We start from the raw sequence: 22001 nt of genomic DNA, 5'->3' as shown, positions 1-22001 counted from the left end.
TAACGTCTCCCAGCCATGGGACTTTGACCTCACTGCTCTGAGCAGCATCCTGCTCCCCCAGACACACAATCTGCTGTGTACTGTCTGGCTCTTCAAGCTGGGTCTAGGCCTTATTCCTGAAAGGAATCCTGGATGCTTTTGAGTCTCTGGCAAGCTTTTCTCTAGTGTTTCCATTAAACTAAGGGAGAAACTGGGGAGTGTGCAATGGTAAGAGAGTTGGCACATTCATCTCCAGCATACTGGTTCAGGAAAACTCCGGTTAAGGATGGAGAAGTGAAGCAGCTCAGTGTAGGCTTACTGGCACTGCAGTAACTCGTAGCTGAATAGTTCAGAGGTAGCCTTCCCTCACTGCTCTCACTTGTACTGGTCCAAGAGTGGAAAGCTGTTAGCTGATAGTTGGCTTTCACCTTTTCTCTGCCTGTAGCTCTGGATGACTGAGGGAGAGGAGCCACCCCTTAGAAGTTTTCCTTATGCTCAGGATGGAGGAAAAAAAAATAGAAGGTGTTTCCCTTTCTTGTACTTTCAAGTTAGCTGTGCGCAAGGCAGATGGCACATCAGAACTTCACTCCTTGCTGCCTTGCTTTTATTAGTGGGAGAGGATGCAGCTGTAGTGGCATTCGGACTAGTGCCAGAGTACAATGAAAGAGGAAGACGGGGCCAGCTACTGTCCTCAGGCTGGTCATCTGCTTCAGTCAAACAAAAATGTCATTTGAGCATTTGCAGTCACAGACCTACTTTCCACTGTTGCTTATTCCTGAGTTCTAATTTGTTCCCCCTTCCAAGAGCAAGAAGCTCGTCTGCTAACAAACACGTACATAACAGACATGTTCTCTCACTCATTTCCCCCCTCCCTGGGAAATTAATTTTGTCTGAAGAACCCCACAAAGAGCAAGTTATCTGGAGGAACTAAGTATCTAGGCCTATGGTCTCCACATCTTTTGGACCAACTGAACTACTGTAAGCTTGTAGAACTTTTATTACTTTCAAATTTGACAAAAATGAAGTGTTAGTTTGTAATGCTGATTCTGGTATTTCCCTCTTTATAATTCCATGGGAGGTTGGTTTCTGATTCATATTTCTTGCCCTGGCAGCCTAGAATGGGTCTGTTTCTCTTGGTGCAACTCTCACAGCACAGGCAGGGGGTGAAGGAAAGCAGAAAGAGACAATTGTCACCAGAATAAGTCCAGCCAAGAAGAAAAATCATTCTGCACTGAACTCCTATCACTGCTGATACACAGACACTGTTGGAGAAGAGCTGTGCACCACTCCAGCACCTAACCACTTACCTACATCAGAGGAGTGAAGCTGTGCCCTGTGTTTTCACTCAAAGCACAGGAGAGAGCAGTGAGCTCTTTGTGCTTCCCCTGTGCAGCCTGTGTGCCATGTCAGCTGGGAACTGATGACCAGGGTGACAACTCTCTCAGAAGCCATGGGGCTTGCTCTGCTCCAGTTCTTCAGGCCTGATTAATTCTGTGTGCATGAGCAGCTGGAAGCTGAACTGTTCTGTGCTGCCAGAAATACAGTACTCAGCTGAGAGCTTCAGCATCTCCTTTTGCTGACAGAGAGAATGCACTTTTGCAGGGAAATACATGTGTGCTGCAGTTCCAGGGAGGGTGCTGAGCATGCAGCCTTAGTAAAGTCCTTGTGGGAGCACGTCAGTGCTTACTCAAGTCCTCTAGTTACCAGGACAAGCCTTACAGCCCTATCATGGCAGACTATCTCTGCCTTTGTTTCCTGCCATGGCTCTTGCAGAAAATCCAAAACAATTTCCCCCCTCCTCCCCTGCAGCAAATCCGAAATACTTGCCTTCCATCACCTCTCCCTTTTGAGGAAGGTTGCTGAGACTTGTGTAAGCCCCTTTTTATTAAATATGAAAAAAATCATATAAAGGTGTCAGACTAGAAAGAGGAAGATAAAGTGTATATTAAAGCATTCCTGATCTCCTCTCCTCTGCAGTACCTGCGAGTCCAACCCTTTCTTGAGTCCCTCCTTGTAGCACTAATTGTTGCAACCTCAATGTGTTTTGGGTTACAGGCAGCCTTATCTTCTCCCATTTGCATTCCTTCCTGCCTCTAGTCTCACTGTGGCTGCTCCTCATTCACTGTTTTTCTCTTTTTAAGTGTTAGCACTTAATGACATCAGTCAAGAGAGTCAGCCATTCCTTGTGCCCCCATTAGGTAAACAATAAACTACCTTCCTCATACCTGCTTCATAACTGCACATGACAAGGAAGCAATATCTAGTTCTTCACAAAATACCATTGCCAAATTCCCCTCTCCATAGTCCTTAATTAGGTTCAGTGAGCCAAGAGCCAAAGCTTTGAACCATTAGCTCCCGTGCCGCTTTTCATAGTGTTTGAGCATAAAGCAGGGTAGGACCCTTACCTCCTCAATGTGCTCTTGCTCCTGACAACAGGCAGCGAAGGTGCCACCACTAGGGCATCCTCATCAATACTTCAAGGCCTCTGCTGTCAACTGAAGTGGGACACATCCCAGGGGCTCTCCTTCAAGCACCTCTCTAATAATAGCCTGCTCAATGAAGCATGGGTTAATTAGTGCCTGGAGCTAATTACAAGGTGAGACTCAGTGCAGTCTCCCAGTCGACCTGTACAGATCAGCAGCTGGTATTTTCTTGGCCACCCCCTTGCTCACCACTCTGACACCTAGCCTCTGCCCCTCACAGCCCTGGAATACATAGGATCTGGTTCTCACCTGGACCATTTAATGTGACCTTAGAGATCAGTTGCTAAGTTTTTGAAAGCCACCACCTGTAACACAACTGGATGCTCACAGCTGCTGCTCATATCCCAGTGCAGACGTGTTGCCAGGCCAGTGTTCTGTTTTGATGTGTCTTGTAGGTACAGAATCAAGCCCATGCAGGTATGTATGGCTGTATCTAGAGAACAGCAATACTCAAGAAACCTCAAAGGGCATGATGATACCTACACTGTAAGTTAGATGCTGCAGCCAGTCTTAAGCTCACATCCAAGTCCAGCTTCTTATCTGCTGCTCTCCTTGTCCTATTCAGGATCTAACACGCACTCCTCAGCAAAGGTGACCTGCTCCTCCACTGAAATGGAGAACTGCTTCATGTCCCACTCCTCTCCTATTTTTCCCCTCACTTTCCATCCTCTCTTTTCCACCCAGGCCTGCAAACCAAGCAGAGGAGCCTGGGTTTGTCCCAGAGTTACCCACCAGACTGGAATTCACTTGAGCATTGCTGTATGCAGCAGCCAGATTAGTTATGTGCTGAAAGCTGCCTACTTAGGCGGTTTAACCTAATTTCCACATCACTGGCTTCCTTTTGCAGCTCAGTGGACTTGAAAACGCTGGGGCCCTGCTTCCTACTTCTCTCCAAGTACAGGATTACCCAACGAGGGAGTAAAGGGGACAAATCCCTCTGATCTGTACCTGTAAATGGGCAGGGAGTGAGGTACATCCCTCACACCTCAGGTGGGGCTGAGGGAACAGGCTGTGTGCTGCAGGGGTAAGGAAGCCTGTGGCACTTTCCCAACACTCCACCTTCCACCAGCTGCCTCCAAGCACCAGCTCTGCAAGCCCTGGATGTGAAGAGCGGTTCACACCAACCTCACCATCAACCCGTGGGTCCAAGCTTAGGGTGTAGTGGGTTTAAACATCGCCAAAGCTGATGGAAGACTTTTGTTCCTCAGACCAAGTACACCATGGCCCAATACCTTTGGCGCCTTGCCCAAGCGGTAGCAGGGCAAGCAGGGAGAGCCCTTCCCAGGATCTTCTCCCACTCTCCCTCCACTCCTGCACCCCCGCAGCACCAAGGAGCACCCCAGACGGCCTCGGCCCCGCTGTCTCCTCAAGGCAGCAGGCAGGAGCCAGCAAGCACCAGCAACGCCCTCACTGGCTTCGAGTGGTGCCGGGGCCCAAGATGGCGGTGAGGCACGCCGGTGTGGGATGGGGGTCCTCATGCGCCCACCCCCTTCCGCGAGGAGGGGGCCTTGCCCGGCGGCGGACGAGGCGAAGGGCTGTGGGCGGTGCCGGCCCGCCCTGGGCGGAAGGAGGGCCCGTAGCTGTGGCAGGCAGGAGGCGGGGCGGCCCGGCAGGTGCGGGCGGAGTGGGGCGGGGCGGGGAGCCGCGGGGACGCTCAGCCCCCGCCCGGCCCTGCCGGAGCAGCGCAGCGCAGCGCAGCGGGGCGGTGTGGCCCAGCCCGGTCCAGCCCAGCCGGGCTCAGAGCCCGGCGCCGGTGCGGATTAGCCGCCGCCGATGGCTCCCCTGGGTCTCGCCGCCCGGGTGGAGCGGGGCGGCCCCGCGGCCGCCGGTAAGGCTGCGCGGTGACGCCCCCGGGGCCGCGGTGGGCCGGGCCGGGACTGCCCGGCGGCGGTAGCAGCAGCAGCAGCGGCGACGGCGACGGCGTTGGCGACCGCCCCGGCCCGCAGCGCGCAGCGCGGCTCGTCCCCGGCGCCCTACCGCCGCGACGGGGTCGGCGGTTGTCGGCGGCTGGCGGGACCCCGAGCGGGGGGAAGATGCTACCTGGGTCCATCCAGATATCCGGGGAGACGCTGTCGGGGGCTGAGATCCGAGACATCTGCGAGAGCCTGCGGGAGAACTCGGTGCGGCTGCTGTCACTGCGGGGCTGCCAGCTCTCCGAGCGGGACTTCGGGCATGTGTGCCGGGGGGTGGCCGAGTCCCGCTCCCTGGCCCAGCTCAACCTCAACCTGGGCATCGTCTCCAACATCAACCGCGTCAAGCAGCTGGCCGAGGCCCTGAAGACCAACCGCTCCGTCCAGTCCCTCTTGTGAGTGCAGCGGGGCGGGTACATCGCGGGGTGCCCCTGGCTCCCTCCCGTCGGGGAAGGGTCTTTTAGGGGCTCGCAGATCCGGGCTGGTCCCTGAATTTAAGTCTTGCCGGAGGAAAAATGCCCTTGAGGCTGTAACCCCTTGCCCTTCACCTGGCTGGGATGGAGCCACCTCTGCCCCGCCGGCTGGGCACGGGCCTGGCTCTCTCAGTTTGAGCCTCTCCAGTGCCGTTGGCCCGGTGGTGGGGCTGCCCCTGCCCCGCTGCCATCCCCTGCACAGCCCGGGGGGGGGATGCCGTAGCGGCTGAGGCTTCCCAGTGATTTTCCCCCCGTGGGGTTAGCATTTATCATCCTCCTCATTCCGTCTGCTGCTCCCTCCCCACCAAGGTTAGTTAGCCCCCGGGACGAAGGCTCCATCGTAATTTTCCCTTTTACCTGCGCAGCCTCCATGGGAGTCCCCTGACAGATGCAGGCTTGGCCCTCCTCAACCCTGCTCTCTCCATCCACCCCTCGCTGGTGGCTCTGGATCTAGGAGACTGCATGCTGGGTGATGAAGGCATCAACCTTATCTGTGGGCTCCTGCCGCCTGACGGGGCCAAGTCCGGTAAGCACCAGGGGCTGTGGGCTGCACGACCACCAGTGGAGCTTTCACACAGAGCAGATGTACTCAGTACATCAGCAGTAAATCCTCTATCGTTTGCCTGGGCTGAGGAACCGAAGCAGGAAAGCCAAGCAACAGAGGAGCAATTCCCTTGGGAAGGGACTTTCTGCTGTTGATCTGCCCTGCTGACAGTTTGGAGTTCAGGGCCCAACAGGTTGCTTCTTGTTCATGACAGGAGCGTTTGAAACTGGAGGAGGGGACAGCTCGGACTTAGAATTTATTATTTTGCATTTGTGTATTGATAAATGACCATAGGTAAAAATACATGGTGTGCTCCCACCTCAGCACCTGCCTTTATTGTCACTGCCTAGGAATTGTCCTTGCTTGTGGGTGCACTCCCTGAATGTGTAGGTGCGTGGTAATAACCTTAGTGCCAAAGCTCAGATCCTTGCAGGGGATGATCTTTGGTGGTCAGAGGCCAACGGGCTAGTTAAGCTGAGAGCTGCCACGTGCTGAGGTAACACCACCCCTCTCCTGACTCACAAAGTGCTTTCCACCGCTCCCCAGCACTTTCTAGATGTGTGCTTACAGTGCTACTGATGCTGTTATCTCTGCTGCCTACCCTGCCCCCAGCTGCAGGCTTCAGAGCCTACTGTCCCTGTTATCTGCTCTCCAACCTGTCACCTCATGCCACCTCCTTCTCGTCAGTCATCTCGCACACACCTTACTTGTTTCCATTCTATTTAGGGTAAGCAGGACTCAGGATGGGAGCAGAGAAATGGGGCGGTCACAGCATGGGCAAATGAAGAGCTACTGCTGAAAGCAGTGAAATATTTCACTGTTCAGGGAAATACATCGTGATGTTTGTCAGAGTAAACCAAACCCTTTAGCCTGTCAGAGAACAGGAGACATGACCCAAAGCTGTTCTGGTTAGTTCCCCTGAGATTGCCTTGGTGACCCTAAGGTGCTTGCTTGCCTTCTCTCTCTTCTCCAGGCCTCAAAGAGCTAACTCTGAGCGCCAACCCAGGCGTCACAAGCAAAGGCTGGGGTCGCCTGGCCATTGCAGTGGCTCACAGCTCCCAGCTCCGCGTGCTGAACCTGGACTACAACCCCCTAGGTAAGCTGGGGGGCCAGGGAGGAGGAGCAGGGGATGCTGCGCTCCTGCCTCTCAGCACTTGTGCAGTTTGCACCAGTGGGTGGCTGGACCGAGATCTACAAAGGTGGTGGTAGAGCATCACCAGTGGGATGGGGCAGTTTCTTGCATCCCCAGCAGTGAGTTCACCTGGACAGATGCCTTCAGTGTAGGGAAAGCCACCCTTCCTGCTCTGATTGTGTGAGGTGGCCACATGCCCTGCAGGGAGGCACAGAAAGGAAGTTGTGCCTTGCCTGCTCCACTACCGTTGTCATCCTATTTGCCCCTCCATGTGTTCCCTATTCCTGAAGCCCTGGGGCCTGATGCAGGTTTGGCAGATGCAGTATGTCCCTGCACTCCCTCCTTCCATCTTCCTGGCGGAGCAGGGAGGAGGAGGAAAGCCTGGCACTCGTTGCCATAGAAACCAACTCTCTTCAGCTCTGATGCAAGGTGGTGAGGAGGAGACCAAGCCATGCCTCCCTGAGTGCCAGTCTCTCCTCACCCAGTCTGGTCTGGAAACAGGAGCCTCCCTGCAGGCCCTGTCTGTCTGAGCAGGTACCTCCTCCTGGGCAGGAAGGGCCCCAGGGTGTTACCTACCAGCAGCCTGTTGTTTTTTCTTTCCAAGAGAAGGTGTCACAGTTCTATGGTATCTTGGCACCCGCCCGGGAATATCAGGAGAACATGCTGGAGCCTTGTCTCTTTAGCAGCATCAGTCCTTAATGCTCCTGGTCCTGCTGCAGCCACCCCCAAAGCCTGTCCCCTTTCCAGGGAGACTGTGCAGAGTCCTCCGTCCAGCTACAACCTCCCCCTAGACTGAGGTATTCCCCTCCTTATTCTGCGTCTGGGATGCCTTACAGGGATTGTTAAAGGCCCTCGCATCCTTGAGTAGGAAAAATATTTGTGAAGATATGGATCATTGTGGAATAAACCCAATTTCACTGTGTTACTTGGTGTTCCCCCAGTAACTGGTGACTGCTCCCATTAATACAAAATGGTGTACCTTTACCTCGTTTCTTTTCTCAGTTAACAGCGTACCCCCTCCCCACCCACAGGGTAACTGGGATTTGGAAATCGAGAGATTTCTGAATAGTTGGAGGTTGTTTCCATGACAGCCCAAGCCCCATGAAACCATGTAGTGTTACATGAGAGAAGGCAGGCACTGCTGACAGCCCCCGTTTGCTTGTCCCACAGGTGACCAGGTAGCAGGGATGCTTGCTGTTGCTGTGGCCTCCAGTCGTACCCTTGAAGTTCTGGACTTGGAGGGAACAGGACTTACCAACCAGTCAGCCCAGGTATGAGAGCACACTGTTATTCTACAGCATCACTGATGTCTCAAGGGCATAGGTCTTAACTGTTTATAGAGGCCTCAGGGCCTACACCTGTTTTTCACTCCCCTCCCCAAGTCCATGGGCACCCCTTCCTTGCCTGTGCCCAGGGGTGATGTTGCTTTCCCCTGTCCCTTACAGCTACAGGAGGAGCTCCTGAGGCACAGCTCTGACCTGGGGCTCCTGGACCTCCCCCAAGTCATCAGGGAGAAACACACACCTCTTTTTAGTTTGGAGAAAGCAAGGGGTTGGATTTGTGATTGAGGATCAGAGCTAAAGCTTTGTGGACAGATACAGGCCAAGGCTTGTTAGGACAGGCTCTTCTCTCAGAGTCCCAGCTCCCAGCAGGAAGAGGGGACTAGCCTATAGAGCCAGGAAATCCAGGCTCAGCTGCAGCCACAGAAAGATGGGAAGTTTTCAGGCTCTCAGAAAGCCTGGTGCAGGGAGGTCATGGCCAAGGGAAGGTTGAGGTAAGAAGAGGAGGGCTGGAGTTTGCAGGGAGGCAGAGCATTGAAGCTCTTTCTGCTCAGCCAAGCCTGCTGTATGTGCTCTTTGACAGCCTGTTTATCTCGCTCTCAATCTAGACCTTGCTGGATATGGTAGAGAATTACCCCACAGCTCTACGGACACTCATCCTGGCAGAGAACAACATCAGTCCTGAGCTACAGCAGCAGATCTCTGACCTGCTTTCAGAGGGTGAGGAAGAGGAGGAGACGGAGGCTCGCGAAGTCACAACCAGGGAGAAGAACCCCTGGATCTGCCAGAACAGTAAGAGCTCTGGGACCTGGGCTGGGGGCAGGGGCTGACAGGAACTAGGGGTAGGGCAGGTGAAGGGGTTCTGTTCTGTGAACTGGCATCCAGAGAGCCTCCAGGTGCAACCTTCATGTTAAGTAGCATTGGGCTGAGCTGCACTTGGAAAAGCAGCCTCCAAGGACAATGCAGCTGCTTCAGGGAGTGGCAGTGGTGCCTCAGAGGCATTTCCCTGATGCTGCAGGAATGAAACCTTTGTGCAAAGTCTTAAAATTCAAGGGCAGGAGCATCGAGGTTCTCAGGGGCCTTTGCCAGATACCCTAGCCAGAACTCATGTCATTCCTCATGCTTCCTGAACCGCACTGCAATCCGCACAGCATCACCTATTCCTATCTCTGCATCCTGAACATGTGAAGGGTTAGCCAGGTGCCACAGTCTGTCTGTTGCTTGTAACATACAAAAAGGCATATTATGGAGATAGCGGTAGCCTGTTGTGTATTGTTTGTATATATGACACTGTATATTGTCATGCCTGTGCCCTGATCCTGCTGGTTTTCATTTTGTGCTGGGTTTTTACCTTTAGTTGTCCTTTCTTCCCTCCCAGTTCTCTTATCAGACTAGTAGGAGACAAACCCAACCACTCCCTCAGCCTCAAAACATCTGATCCTCATTTATTAGCACCATAAAAATCCTTCTGCAAGCAGCTCTGGCCAAGTTTTGGATCCAGTTTCCAGAAATTAATCCCCAAAATACTGATCCCACACAGCAGTTTCCAGTGTGTAGAATGGGATCACACTGAAACACAGCCACTAAATATGTCCCTTGCCTACAGGAAAAAACAGGGTTGTTCTCTGTTTATAAAGCCTTCTGGATGGGAACCTGGTACCCTGCTGAGTTTCTTACTTGCTATGCATGCCCATCCTCCTTGCAGCTGATTCACTTGGCATGGGGAAGAGTTCCTGGCTGGCGCTCTGTGCCACCACAGAGCCAGAGAGCTGCCCTCACCTTCCTGAGGCAGGAAGGGAAGGGCTGCACAAACCCTCCATTCATGCAGAGCAGAAGGTCAGGATTTCCAGGCCTCTGCTGCCCTGAAATGGCTGCTTGCCCACTGCCTTCCCTGCTTCTGGGAAGGCAACACCACTGCCCTAGGTGGGTTTGGCTGGCTTGCAGCCTGCCACCCCTGCCACACCTGGACACTCTGGGTGAAAAGACACAGGGTGAGTGCAGATTTAAAGGCCTGTGCAGTGCTGGTTAATGCACAGTGAGGTCAGCAAAACCACTGTCACCTGCAAGTGTGTGTGGGGAGGGTTTAGAGCTGATGCTCCTTTCAACAGCCAAGATAACAAATGCAGATTCCCCACCCCGGGCTCTTAGTGCTGTCTCTGCCTTCCCTCCTCCCCAAACAAGCATCAGTTTTGTTCTGCTGCATGGCCGGAGTAGACCTAGTTACTACTTAATCTCACAGTCCTCTCAGCAGTTTGCTTCCCACCCTGCTGCACTCTAATTCCTCATCCTCACCTCTGGATCTGGGATACAGCCCAGCACTCTCTGGCAGCCCAAGCAGCTCATGGTTTCCTCCCTCTCTCACCACAGATTCCAGCTCCCAGATGGTCCTGATGACGTCAGGTCTCGGTGACAGCCTCTTAGCAGAAACAGAGATGTAGCTGGGCTACCCTGCCTGCTTCTGCCGAGAAGAGCACTGTGCCCACAGGCAGTGTGCATCCATCCACAGCTCCCTGCCGCCGGCGGGCTGCCCCAGCCGTCTGCTCACACATTTCACGTCCTGTTGATGCCTCTCCTGGTTCTCTGAGTGCCGGAGCCTGGCCCAAGCGAATCTCTACACACGTCTCTGTGTTGTCACGCACCACATTGGCCGCTTGTGCTTGTCCAGTCGCTGCCTGTGTAGCTCACGCTGCCCTGCCTCCCCCCTGTGCCCTGTTGTGCTCGCAGGGTGCAGGCTGTATTTATTCAGATGTGTATAAGAGATGTTCTTTCTATTGCTTGTACTGCTGTCGCAATGAGAGTTTTATAAAGGTCACAGACATGGCACCACTCATGGCAGTGTCCCCTCCATCACTCTGCACCCCCTGCAATGGGGCAGACACTGATGGGTACCAGGAGCAGGCAGGAGGTGTGCAGGGCCCCGGAGCACCAGCAGCAGCCTGCCTTCCCCGTGGGCTCTCCTGCTCCCTGTGAGAGCAGGGTCCAAGGATGTTCACCTGGCCCCCAGGCAGATTACCTGCTCAGGTAACTTAGTAACCCCTAGGCTTTTCCTCTGTCCAGCAGATAGATCCCCTCTGCATGGAGGTTGGCACCAGGTGGCTGCCTCAGCACTAGCTTTCATTGCTCAGCCAGGTGGCTCTTGCTGGAGCTAGGTAAGGAATATCATGTTTCAAGGCTCAGATTAGGTTGGAAGATTAAATTGTGGCAGCAGCTGCTACTCAAGGGAACAGAGTAAAATCATTAATTATGGGGACAAAGCAACAAGAAACTGCCCCTGTGTTCCATACACCCAGGTCAGAAGGGCACAGGCAGCCTAACTGGCGAGGAAATTTCATCACGTTCCTCTGACCTCTCAGCCAGCAAAATGCTTGAAATGGGGTAGGCAGAATTTTACGAGTAACACTGAGGCTGCTTACAGCACAGTAAGCTTCACTGCAGAGGTTTTTCACTAGTCAAGCCTTTACGGCCTTTAAGTAATGTGAAAATTGCCCACATTGTTTTCAGTGTTTCTCCAGTGTTGCCTGGTCAAATAATCTGCCCTTTTTTTAAGCTGCTGTGAGCTTCTGAGTCAGAAGTGACACAAGTGCTGCTGTGAACAATGGCTTCTGGGCTGCAGGCTCAGTCTGATCTTTGAGCTGACAGTCTACATTCAGAACCAAAGTTTGCAGAGGCTCGATAAGATTAAAGAAGAAAACCACAGCTCATCCCCACCCATGACTCCTTGCCTGGGATTGCACCTCTTCTCCACCACAGATGACTTGATTTGCACAAGCACCTGGAATAAGGCTGTTGCTAAAGTGGGCAGTCAGGATGACCAATGAGTTCACAGCTTCTGGAAAGCTTACAGGTCGCAGGATGGCTCTTCCCTGGGAGAGCACACACAGTTCAGCAACCCTGGGGCACTGTACAAGAGGCTCTGCTCCCTCACAGGCTCAGGATCAGTTCAGGTCTTAGCTAGCAGAGAACACTGTAGCCGCTGCCACCTACTTTTAAAATAGTTTATTTCTGGTCTTAAAATATACATCAGTTTGAAAACGTCAGAAAAAAACACATTAGTTACAGATTAACAGTCTGGAGTTGGGACACTGAAAATGGGTCAGCTCAGGGCCCCAGAGCCAATACTGCTGAGTGCAGAGGTCAGGCACCATGGCCGCTGGGAGAGGGCTCTGCTCCTCTTGAGGCTCCCCCTCAACCTCTGCCAGCAGCCTAATGCTATGAAGAAGGGTCTGGTGAGGCACTGGGCACCCCTTTGCCACCTCTCCATTTCTCTTTTAAGCTTACTTTGACCAAAGGTAGCAGAGGGAGGCTGGCTCTGCCCAGCACCATCACACTAGCTGCTTCAGCAAGAGTGGGGTTGGTCCCCTGACCAGCACACGGGGAGATGGGGCAACACCTCCCCCTCAGGGAGCCAGAGGAGCTCACTTGGTGAGCATCCAAGCCCAGGTGATGTCCATGAGGCAGGAGCTGGCAGCCGCTGCACGTACAAGCCCTCAGCAAAGCTGCAGAAGAACAGAAGAAATGCAGCAGTGGAGCAGTTGATGAAAGCAAACGCAAGGACCTCACCACCACGTTCAGGTCCGGGTAGATGAACACCCTGCAGGCTCAGAGGAGGATCCTGCTCTCAGCATCAGCCTGTTTGCACAGGTTTCCAGCAAAATACTGTAGTGAAACACGAGTTCCAAGTCCCCGCCAGAGGGTGGCATCAGCTCCACGATGCTAGAGGTGGGAAACAAGGCAGCAGGGGACGTAAAGCAACCTACAGAGCCGCCACAGGCGCCTGCATCTCCCTTTCACAGGCCCTGGAGCCTCCAGGCTGGAGCTGAAGCCCTGGCTGGCCCCAGCTGCAGGCCCTGTGCAGAGACAGGGGTTTCGGGAGGGGAGCAGGGCCCGAGGCAGCTCTTGGCTGCACATCTTGCTGTAAGCTATGAACAGAAGCTCCCTTCCCAGAGAGAGGGCTGCTGGCCACAGCCCAGTGAAGAGCCCTCGCTGAGTAGGGTGGGAAGACAACACAAACCCAACTCAAAATCCAGACAGCACTGGGTTCAAGGGGGCATGGCACAGGGAACCAGGCTACCCTACCTTGCACCCCTCGGGGAGCCAAGAAACACCAGACAGACAAGGGCACAAGACAGTTAAAACAGGATGCCTGGGCTTCGTAAGCCCTCAGAAAAATACCTACATCTACAGACCTCTCCCCTTCCCTCCCCCCTAACAAGACACCCAGCACAAAAGACCGAGATGAAAAGTAACACATTATCACACCACACTAGGAGAAAAGCACAGAGAGGCCCTATCCAGAAGGGGAGGCCCCAGAGAGGCACCAGAGCCAGCCTGGAGCCCCCCGAGAAGGGGGTGTGCGAGGAGCCCCTGGCAAAGGGCTGCTGCTGAGCCATGAGGTAGTGTGTCTACAGGGAGCTGCCCTCACATCCCTGCCAGCCCTGCACTGAGCCCAGTGGCATCCGTCACACCTTGATCGCCTGGAGCGAGACCTTGTTCTTGAGTCTGGAGGGGTTTCTGCAGGTTGGAGGCCAGGATCAGAGGGAAGCACAGCTCCAAGCTGAGCCTCCTCAACACACCCTCAGTGCAGGCATCAGACTGGCTGCCAGCGGCTGTGTCTGTTTATGCAGGGCGGGGAGAAAGGAAAAACAATACACCCCAAAACCAAAGGCTTGGAAAGAAGAAAGCAAGCCCACCCAAGAGCGAAGCATCAGCACCGTACAAACAAAACAACAGCACGAAGAGCAGGGGAAGGTCTGAGGGGCACACAAACATGGATCCCAGTGCCCAGGTGGTGCCTCCCCCAAACCACCCCAGCAAACAGCACCCATGCCCCATGCCACAGCATCAGCATCCATGCACTGCCCTGGGGGGGCCTGGATGCTGAGCCCAATGCAGGAGCCAAGTGATGGGGACCTGCAGAGGCAGATTCTGGAGAACCACCCAGAGGGCAGCTGGGAAAAACAAAACCAGCAGGAAAATGAGACACCAGAAATCCCAGCACATCCCCAGGGGCACAGAGCCATCTGCTGGGAGAGTCCTGGTGCCCCACTCACAGCCCCTGGGGGCTCCCAGGGAATCAGACACCACCACACAGGCACTCTGCCCTGTTGGCACAAGTTGAAAGAGAGCAGAGCAGCTGCAGGCAACCAGCGTGAGAGCACCCAGGGCCTCAGGTACCTGAGTGGGAAGGGGAAAGGAAGATGTGAGCATTAAGAGGCACAGGCACCAGGACGAGGAGTACCAAGAATGAGCTTCGGTACAGGCACCAGTGTGAGGCTGTGAAGAGAGCTGCGACTGTGCCAGGGCAGTGGGTGCGCTTCTGCACACTGTGTGTGCTAGTACTGTGGGTCTGAGGTGCTGGGGAAGGTGGACTCCAGCTCTTCCAGGTAGCAAAAGAAGAGAATAAATACAAAATCTCAGAGCAGAGCCCCCCAGGAGGAGGGTACTAAAGGGGGTTCCTTCCTCAGAAGTGGACACATGGAGGCATTCCACAGCTCTGCAGCGTGTGGCTGCTCCTTGCCCTGCCTCAGCTGAGAAGGTTGCCTTGCTCCTGGGCTTGCGTCAGACTGTCCTTGCGATGTAAGTGGTGGACCCCCATCCTCTTGGGGCTGCGGTGCGGCCGACTGAAGGGAGGCTTGACCCTGCCTTCTCCACTTTCCTCTTGGGCACCTCCTTGGTTGCTCTCCTTGCTTCCCTGGAGCAACATTTCTCTCTCCTCAGCTGGGCTCTCAGGCAGGCCAAGGTCTACATAGTCCTTGTGCTTCTCCGGTGAGGGGCTTCCAGGCTCAGCGGTACCCCCAGCACTTTCCTGCAACAGCTTCTGAGCTTCATCCTGGGAGAAATCTGTACCATAGTCTGAGGAGAAATGGCTCCTGCGGGCTCTGGACTCCGTGCTGTCCGTCTCCACGCTCGAGTCCCGGCTCACAGTCCAGCTGCAGCTCTGTGCAGACTCCTCACCATCCGAATAAACCGAGGCCGCCCTACCCAGCTCCTGCATAGAGCGGCTGAACCTCTTCTGGAGCTCGGGGGCCGTGTCCCGGCTGAAAGCCGTGCGGTTCATCAGCACCCGCTCCGAGGTGGGGGGAGCCTTGTCCACAAACATGCGCTGCCAGTTGGCCAGCAGGTCCTCCTCGGAGCTGGCGGAGCTGGCGAAGGCGCTGGGGATCTGGGGGGGGCTGCTGAAGGGGCTGCTCTGGGAAGAGCCGTGGGGCCGGGCGGCTTTGGGCGACTGCTGGCAGGAGCAGCTGGAGGCCGAACGGCGCCCTTCTGAGGCAGGGCTGTTGGGGAGCGTTCGCTGCCTGTCACAGCTCTCGTCTTCACTCTGCACCAGGCTGAGGGAGATGGCCTGGCGCGTAGCGTACGTGCAGTTGGGCAGGGGGCTGTTCTTTGGGATCCTTACCTTGTCTTCAGAGAACTCAATCACTTTGCGACCAGGGTACATCGGATGGGGAGGGGATGGTGTAGGGTATGGGCTTAGCTTCTCAAAGGCAGGCACCTCCTCTGGTACACTCTCCACACTGCTCTGAGGCTTGCAGCCACCATTCTGCTGTTTTCCTGCATCTCCTCCCTCCTTCCCCAACTGTCCTGCACTGCTGCAGGCATCAGGAGGCGTACCACTCATGTCCACGTGCACAAAGACATCCTCAGCCATGGGACAGCTGCCACTGCCAGACTTGGCTGAATTCAGAACCAGAGATTCTGGTTTCTCCAAGACTCTGGCAATGACCGAGGTGGGAACAACATCAGATGGAGCCAATGTATGGGTTGCTTCTTGACCAGGGCCTGCGGACTCCTGAGTGCTGTGCAAATGCTTATTGACCATGTCCTGCAGCTCATAGGGAAGCTACGGAGAAGGAAAAGGGCATTAGAAGGGGGATGCCATGCAAACCTGTCTGCTCCAACCAACCTTCACATGTTCTTTGTACTCCTCATTTTGACCCTAACATTCACCTACCTTACCCTGAGAAAGGCATCTCTTTCCAAAGCTAACCTGCCTCATGAGCAACTGTCAAGGATCTAGCTGTCACACTAGTCATGTTTCTGGGCCATGTTTGCAGGCCCTGCTGTGCAAAGAGAGGAAGACGGCCCATGGGCTCAGTCCCCCATGCCTGTGAGCACAGAGACAAAGTTCAACCAGTGCATGCTAGGAAGAGGTCTATTGATCTGTGGAAAATCAGCTGGTGGTTGCACTGAAGCGACTCAACAGCCCCCAGTGCTGGGATTCACAGTGCTCCCTGAACACAGTTACTGCAGCTATGCTGCCTTGGCAGCCTGCCCACAGAGCAGAATCGATGCCTTCCCTTGTTCCCACCAACTCATCCCACTTCCTCACTCTCCCCATTTCAAAGAGACAAACATGGGGTTTATTACCAAAACTGCAGGACTGGGGTCTCAGCACTGCTTGTTTTCCTGCAAATGGGCACTACAGCTCTCCCCGTCACCTTGCCAGGCTGCCCTCACCTCAGTCACCACATCCATGCACCACATGAAGTGGAAAGCAGAGCGCTCTCTCTCAGGGTCTGGCCCATCAGAGGCAGGAGGAAAGGGGGGACACTGCATGACAACACCTGGCTGCGAGGCTCTCTGCACAGCTGCTCAGCACCAACCCCCTGCCAGTGAAGCCATGTGAGACACGATGCTCTGAGGGGCAGAATGCAAAGTTCCAGGGAGGGGGGACAGCTGGGAGAGAGGTCAAGGTTACCCGAGCAGTAACTGATACGCTGACCTCAAGAGTGCTAATTTGAGACACAATGGGGAGGGTGACATACTGGTCACCTGCTAAGTTAAAAAAGACAAGCACGTGGTTTTGGTGAGAGGAACCTAAGAAGGGATGGAGACTGGGGGTACTGCAAAGAGAGAGCTGCGGTAGGGGCCTGAATGATACTTCCAACAGAAGAAGTGATGCTACTAATGTTGAAGGCCTGAACTCAGTATTTGCTTATCCTGAGGGCACAGTGAGCTGAACAGGCTCCACAAGGGGGAGTATGATTTGGTACCAACTTCTCCCACTCAGGCCTAAAAGACACCCTGAATGCTGCCTCCCACATTTCTCCTCAGAGTAAGAAGTGAAGCCAGGCCAGACTATTGCAGCTCAACTCCTTATCAGGCACGTGGACCTTCTATGTGGACAGGTGAGGAAGGGGACAGAGCAGGGTAAGAGAGAGATCTGTCCTCCTGCCAGCTCCCATCAGGCACCCAGCAGGCTATCAAATTCAAGGTTATTGTGCTTTTTATAACAGCTCCTAGCTGATCTGTGAAATGGAGCTGGCGTGAAAGAGGAGATGGCAGAGGCTCTGTGATGCTTCTCAGTGGGAGTGGGAACAGGAGCCCTCCCCTACCCTCTGTCTGAGGTTGAAGGAGACCAACAGCCCTGCAGAGAAGGCTGAAGCAAGCAAGATGCAGGCAGGACCACAAAGCCCTTCTTCCCCACCTCCGCAGGACTGCTACTCACATCAGCAAACTTGTGGTTCCTGAAGTGGGACTTGTTACACTTCAACAGCTGTACTGCAAGGTTACAGTCCTGTCGATAGCGCTCCTGCAAGAAGGGCATAGGGTGCAACAGTGTTAGACTGGACCCATCTCTTACCCAAAAATGCACCAGCTGATCAGATGCTGCTGGCATGGAAGCAGGAAGAGGTATGTGATGAATCACTCATGAGGACACCTGTCATTCCCTCTTTTCCACACCCCTTTGTATTTTCTTTCACCTCAGTCAAGGTGTTCCTTTAAACTCCAGTCCTTGTCCAGACACATACAGTGTGTCAACACTCTCTCTCTCTCAGGAGATTTTAATAGTCTCCAAAAGTCCCACCAGATTTGCTATCCCCCCCCAAAGCTCTCAACCATGCCTGAAGACACTGCCCTCTTGCAAACAGACAGATTGGAGGGAGTTGAGGGCAGTTAATAGATACAAGCAACAAACCCAGGAACTTCTCTATTGATGGTGTAGAAAAAGCATCAACTTCCTCCCAGCACTCGAGTAAATGACCCCTCTGCTGATAGAGCCTGGACTCAGGTCAAACTGAACTTAGAAGAGCCAGTACATCAGACTTGAAGATCACGTCTTCCTTGCTCAAACCCTCAGACCCTTTTCTGTTTGTCTGTCCCTACTGCTGTGCACAGCTTCCACACTTTCACACACAATGAAGTCACTCACACGCTTCTTTACACTAACAACTTTCAACAAGAGGAAAAGCCTACACCTCACAGACTTTCACAGCCATTTGCAGACTAACACTTACATTGAGTTCCTCCAGTTTATTGATGGTGGTTTTGGCATCAAGCAATTTATTAGTGAGCTCTACAATCTCCCAGTCCAGTGTCTTGCGGTCCATCTCTGCCTTTTTAATCTGGGATGTAAGAACACCAGATGTAAATCCCCCCAGAAGAGAAGCACTTGGCTTCACCACCCACCCCTACCCGAGGATAGCACAAAGACATGCTCAGCTGGGACACAAAAACTTCTGGACAGACAAGGGGGACAGCTACAGAGAACAGGTTGAGTTCAAACCTCCTTAACACAGTATCTCTTTCTACAGCACAACCATGTATCCTCTCTGCCCTGGTTCACACAGTGCCTTGTGGAAAACTAGCGGTTTTGAACGATCAATCCCATCCTGCCATTGGCAGCAAAGACCTCTGAGCTTTTGATACCCAGCCCTCTTCTCTGGGGCAACAGAACAAGAACACTGCCCATAAAGATTCAGCAGTCAGTGCTGAATGGACAAAAGGGTTTTTGGCAGGGTGAGGACATTATCTTTAAAGGGTTTAAGCCTTGCTCTAGTAAGAAAAAGGACCTTTATAGCTTCACCTAGAGGTCAGTTAATGCCCTCCCTAAAGCAGACAATCTTGCCTCTTTAGAGTCCCTAACAGGTGAGATGCAGGGCTGATAGAGACCCAGATGTAACAGCAGAGAGGGGTAACAATTCAGAACAACCAAGCCATTCCCTTCTCAAGAAGTTCTTCCAACACTGCACAAGGGTGCTCGAGGCTGAGACAATCAGGGCCCAGCTGTGCATCAGGGTGCAGCACAGCAACACACAAGGGGGTCAGGTAGGACAGTGCTTTCCACATATACGGTCTCTTCAGGCACCAGCACAATGAATATAAACTCAAGAAATTCAAGTGCTAGAACCAAGGAAATCTCATCCTGAGATACAGGGAGGCACAGTCAGCATCTCGGCTCTTCAACTTGCCTGCTCACAGCTGGGAAGGGGAAGGAAAGGGAGCAAACAAAGCTCATAGCCATCTGTATCTCGTGCAGTGCCACAGCTTATGGGCACCGCTTCCCAACACGCCATGCTCCAGCTGGCTCAGAGTCAAACACTCTTCAGATGGAGCACTGCAAGCTGGGACGTGCTGCATCTGTGGGCAGCTGCTGGATACCAGGTGAGCCCTTGGCTGGACGAGGGCCGGGGCCCCTCCATCTGGGGTGGTGTTTGTGGGACTGACAATGGAACCAACAGGCTGAAACACGCAAAGAGGAGAAAGAAAAAACACACAAACGAAAAGACGCAACTGCAAAAATCCAGCTTTGGCTGAGAGAGGCCTGAGAGGTGAGTGCGCCCAGCGTGTGCCAGCGGCAGCGTGGGGAGGAGAGAGAGAGGGGGAGGGAGAGAAAAGAAACAGCCATGAGTGTTATGAATGCACACAACAGACATATACGCACATTGGTTCTGTTCTGACTGCCCCCATCCTCCCAGGATGACCACCCAGAGACTGGCATTTTGAGAGGGACTGAAGCAACATGACGGAATACCATGCAATTATGTGTTGTGGGGAGCCAAAGCTCACATGCATGACCAAGTAGGGGCTCAGTAAATGAAGAAAACAGTTCATGACACTAGCAAGAATGGGGAATAGATAGTCATGGCCAGAATCTCACCCTTCACCCACTACCACATCTGCTGAGTAAAGCCAGTGCCTCTCACCCCATCTGCTCCTAACACACAGGTCTCTTCTACCTCCTCTCTGTACTTACTTAATAGGGCACTTACCAGGGCATGCAGCTTCTCCTCCAGGTCCTGGTTGGTTCTCTGGGAAGCAGTGTAGCTGTTTTGCAACCTATAGAAACAAGATTGTACACATGGGAACGGATCTCAAGCACCTACTCAAGTCCTCTTCATAGCTGCCAAGCAAAACACCAACTCCACAACTACAGAAAGACTGGTACTAAGACAACCAGGTATATTAGCTATGCCTTACCTCTACCACATAATGGCCTTCAGGCCCCATGTTACTGGAGGCAAGATAAGGTTGGCTAGGTGAAAGGATCTTGCAGAGGAGGGTATAAATGACTTTGGAGGACTCCTCAAGCTATGTCATGTATTAGCATGTGACCAGTGATTGGCATTGATTTTTAACTGAGATACTTTCCAGGTAAACTGGTGATGTATTCTTTTGTAGCCATCAAGAGAATGGAGTGTAGAAGGAGCCACCAGTGGCTCCTTTCACACATGCTGAGTAACCATCCAAGCTGGATCCTGCCTTCCATCCAACAGATGAAGAATTTCCTGTCCCTCACACTGGCAGCATTCCTATACTGTACCCTGGAGGAAGGAATGGCTGCAGAGTCTTTAACTCCCCCACAATCTAGGAGTGCACCTTTCTGAGGATGCAGCATGGTTTTGTTTCGCAGAACAGGGCACAGCCTGCTCAATGCCAGCTGAGCGAGTACTTAGTGGGAGGGATCTCTCTGATTCTGACTCTGGTTTTCTTTTTCATACCTACGGAATTTGTCCTTGAATTTCTCCAGCTCCTCACGGTTCTGGCCCAGCTCCATCTCCAGGTAGTCCTGACCAGACTCCAGCTCCCTCTCCATCGCCTCCATTTTGTTAGTCACATACGTCAGCCGGCGGCGCAGCTCCTCATTCTCATGCTGCAATAGCCTGTGGCACAGAGGAACAACGTATCACTGAGTGCACAAAGGGTACTCCACACTAGCACCTCCACCCTGCTGTCTTGCTCTAGGGCCCGAGACCCCACGTGGGGGCCCCATAAAGCCAAGAACTGAAGTGGCAGGAGACTCCAGAACATGCAGTGAGAGGTGCACCTGTATCAGGAAAGAGAGGCTCCAACTCTCTTGGAACAGGGACAAAGAAGCACGTACCAGCTGGCCAGCCATGGCTACCAGCTCTGGTTACAATGCCTGAATAAAGCCCACTAGCCAGATGAGCTGTGCAGCTCCCGTGTCCTTCACTAGTGAATGAAACCCAGTCAATAATTTATCACAGTCCAGGTTAGAAGAGTTGAAGGCAAAAAGAGTAAACTCATCTCCCCTGAACCTGTTCAAAAGCCCTCACCCCTTAATATATGGTGGAAAGAGGACTCCATACAGCCTTAATCCCAAAAGCAGAGGTGGTGGGGTGCATTTACAGATGTGATCACAGCTGCCAGTCAATCCCATTCCAACACAAACTGCTTCATTCCTCCCCAGCCAGGACACGCTTCGTGGTCAGAATGATTTCCTGTTATTTTTCATTCCTTTGTGCTCAGTTGCTTGGAGAAACCCAGAAGAGCTTGCTTCTCTTTGGCAGTGCAAACCTGCTCTTCACTATGGCTTGGAGCTCTGTGCTAGCAGTTTTCTGTGCCCCACGCGACCACTAGTAAAGAGCTCAGCTCTCACCCTCAGTCAGCAGCAGGCTTCTGCATACTGCTTCTCGTGGCTTACACCAAAACTAGAGGGTTAAAAAAGGCAATCCTCTCTCCACTTATATTAAAGGCTTCATCTCCTACTTTCTTTCACACCCACCAACTCTTCTGCCACCACCCACACTGAGGATCTCTGCTCCCTCCCTCTCCAGAGGGAGAGATATGCAAGGCAGACACTGGCAAGGCAAAGACTAGAGCTTTGCCTACATGGCCCCAAGAAGACTGAAGATCTGAGAGGAGCCGACAGGTCCAGTTGGCTTCACTGTGCAGGTGGCACAGGGAAGGATGTGAGGAATCAGCACCCACACAGTTGTAGTATGACAGGCATAAAGGGGGAGCAGGACACTTACTTCATCCTTTCTGCATCCGTCAAGGGTTCCTGCACAGGGAAGAAAACAGCTATGAGATTCAAAGGAGGAGCTGGTGTCTCATACTGTCCTAAAGGGCAGAGTCTTGGTTGCTAGACCCTTCCAGGATCCGTACACAATGCTCAGCTGTTTTATACCAAGCCAGACCATGTGTTCTGGTTCAGGGTAGAAAAGTTAGACTAGAA

The 22001-nt window shown here is 53.3% G+C and overlaps 2 protein-coding genes and 1 long non-coding RNA gene across 12 annotated transcripts in view; 2 read left to right on the top strand and 1 right to left on the bottom strand.

Moving 5' to 3' along the window:
* Positions 1-4364: 4364 nt before the first annotated feature.
* LRRC73 (leucine rich repeat containing 73) lies at positions 4365-10631 on the top strand. Of its 2 annotated transcripts, XM_061365920.1 has the most exons (6): positions 4374-4767; positions 5211-5371; positions 6363-6485; positions 7692-7792; positions 8410-8593; positions 10169-10631. In XM_061365920.1, exons 1-6 carry the CDS (start codon positions 4496-4498, stop codon positions 10237-10239), a joined length of 912 nt encoding a protein of 303 aa, XP_061221904.1. In that variant the 5' UTR covers positions 4374-4495; the 3' UTR covers positions 10240-10631. The 2 variants fall into 2 exon arrangements, with proteins under 2 accessions (XP_061221905.1, XP_061221904.1); XM_061365921.1 differs by lacking the exon at positions 6363-6485 and having other exon boundaries at positions 4365-4767.
* A 224-nt stretch (positions 10632-10855) lies between these two features.
* On the top strand, positions 10856-11414 carry LOC133218962 (uncharacterized). The gene is made up of 2 exons (XR_009727313.1): positions 10856-10950; positions 11349-11414. It is a non-coding gene; the product is annotated as an uncharacterized LOC133218962 (long non-coding RNA).
* Positions 11415-13033: 1619 nt separating this feature from the next.
* Positions 13034-22001, bottom strand: part of TJAP1 (tight junction associated protein 1) — a 38337-nt gene continuing 29369 nt past the window's right edge. For 5 of the 9 annotated variants that reach the window (XM_061365915.1, XM_061365913.1, XM_061365916.1 and 2 more), the window contains 7 exons: positions 21799-21827; positions 20524-20685; positions 19795-19861; positions 19317-19346; positions 18040-18147; positions 17250-17333; positions 13034-15641 (listed from right to left, as the gene is read on the bottom strand). In XM_061365915.1, the coding sequence (XP_061221899.1) occupies positions 14325-15641; positions 17250-17333; positions 18040-18147; positions 19317-19346; positions 19795-19861; positions 20524-20685; positions 21799-21827 (1797 nt within the window). In that variant the 3' untranslated portion in view covers positions 13034-14324. The other 4 variants (XM_061365914.1, XM_061365912.1, XM_061365918.1 and 1 more) reach the window with 3 other exon arrangements.

This window comes from Neopsephotus bourkii, unplaced genomic scaffold (assembly GCF_033783945.1).
Source record: "Neopsephotus bourkii isolate Nb327-2 ecotype Australia unplaced genomic scaffold, CSIRO-AGI_Nbou_v1 NB_1292, whole genome shotgun sequence".
NCBI classification, from domain to species: Eukaryota; Metazoa; Chordata; class Aves; order Psittaciformes; family Psittacidae; genus Neopsephotus; species Neopsephotus bourkii.
Note: the sequence above shows the minus strand (reverse complement) of the source record. Positions and strands in the feature narration are given on the sequence as shown.

Bases quoted from the DNA above. Each gene is read 5' to 3' on its own strand.
- LRRC73 (XM_061365920.1), top strand. From the start codon at position 4,496: ATGCTACCTGGGTCCATCCAGATATCCGGGGAGACGCTGTCGGGGGCT. The intron at 6,486-7,691 runs GTAAGCTGGGGG...CTTGTCCCACAG, and splicing joins CCTGGACTACAACCCCCTAG to GTGACCAGGTAGCAGGGATG. The intron at 7,793-8,409 runs GTATGAGAGCAC...CTCTCAATCTAG, and splicing joins TTACCAACCAGTCAGCCCAG to ACCTTGCTGGATATGGTAGA.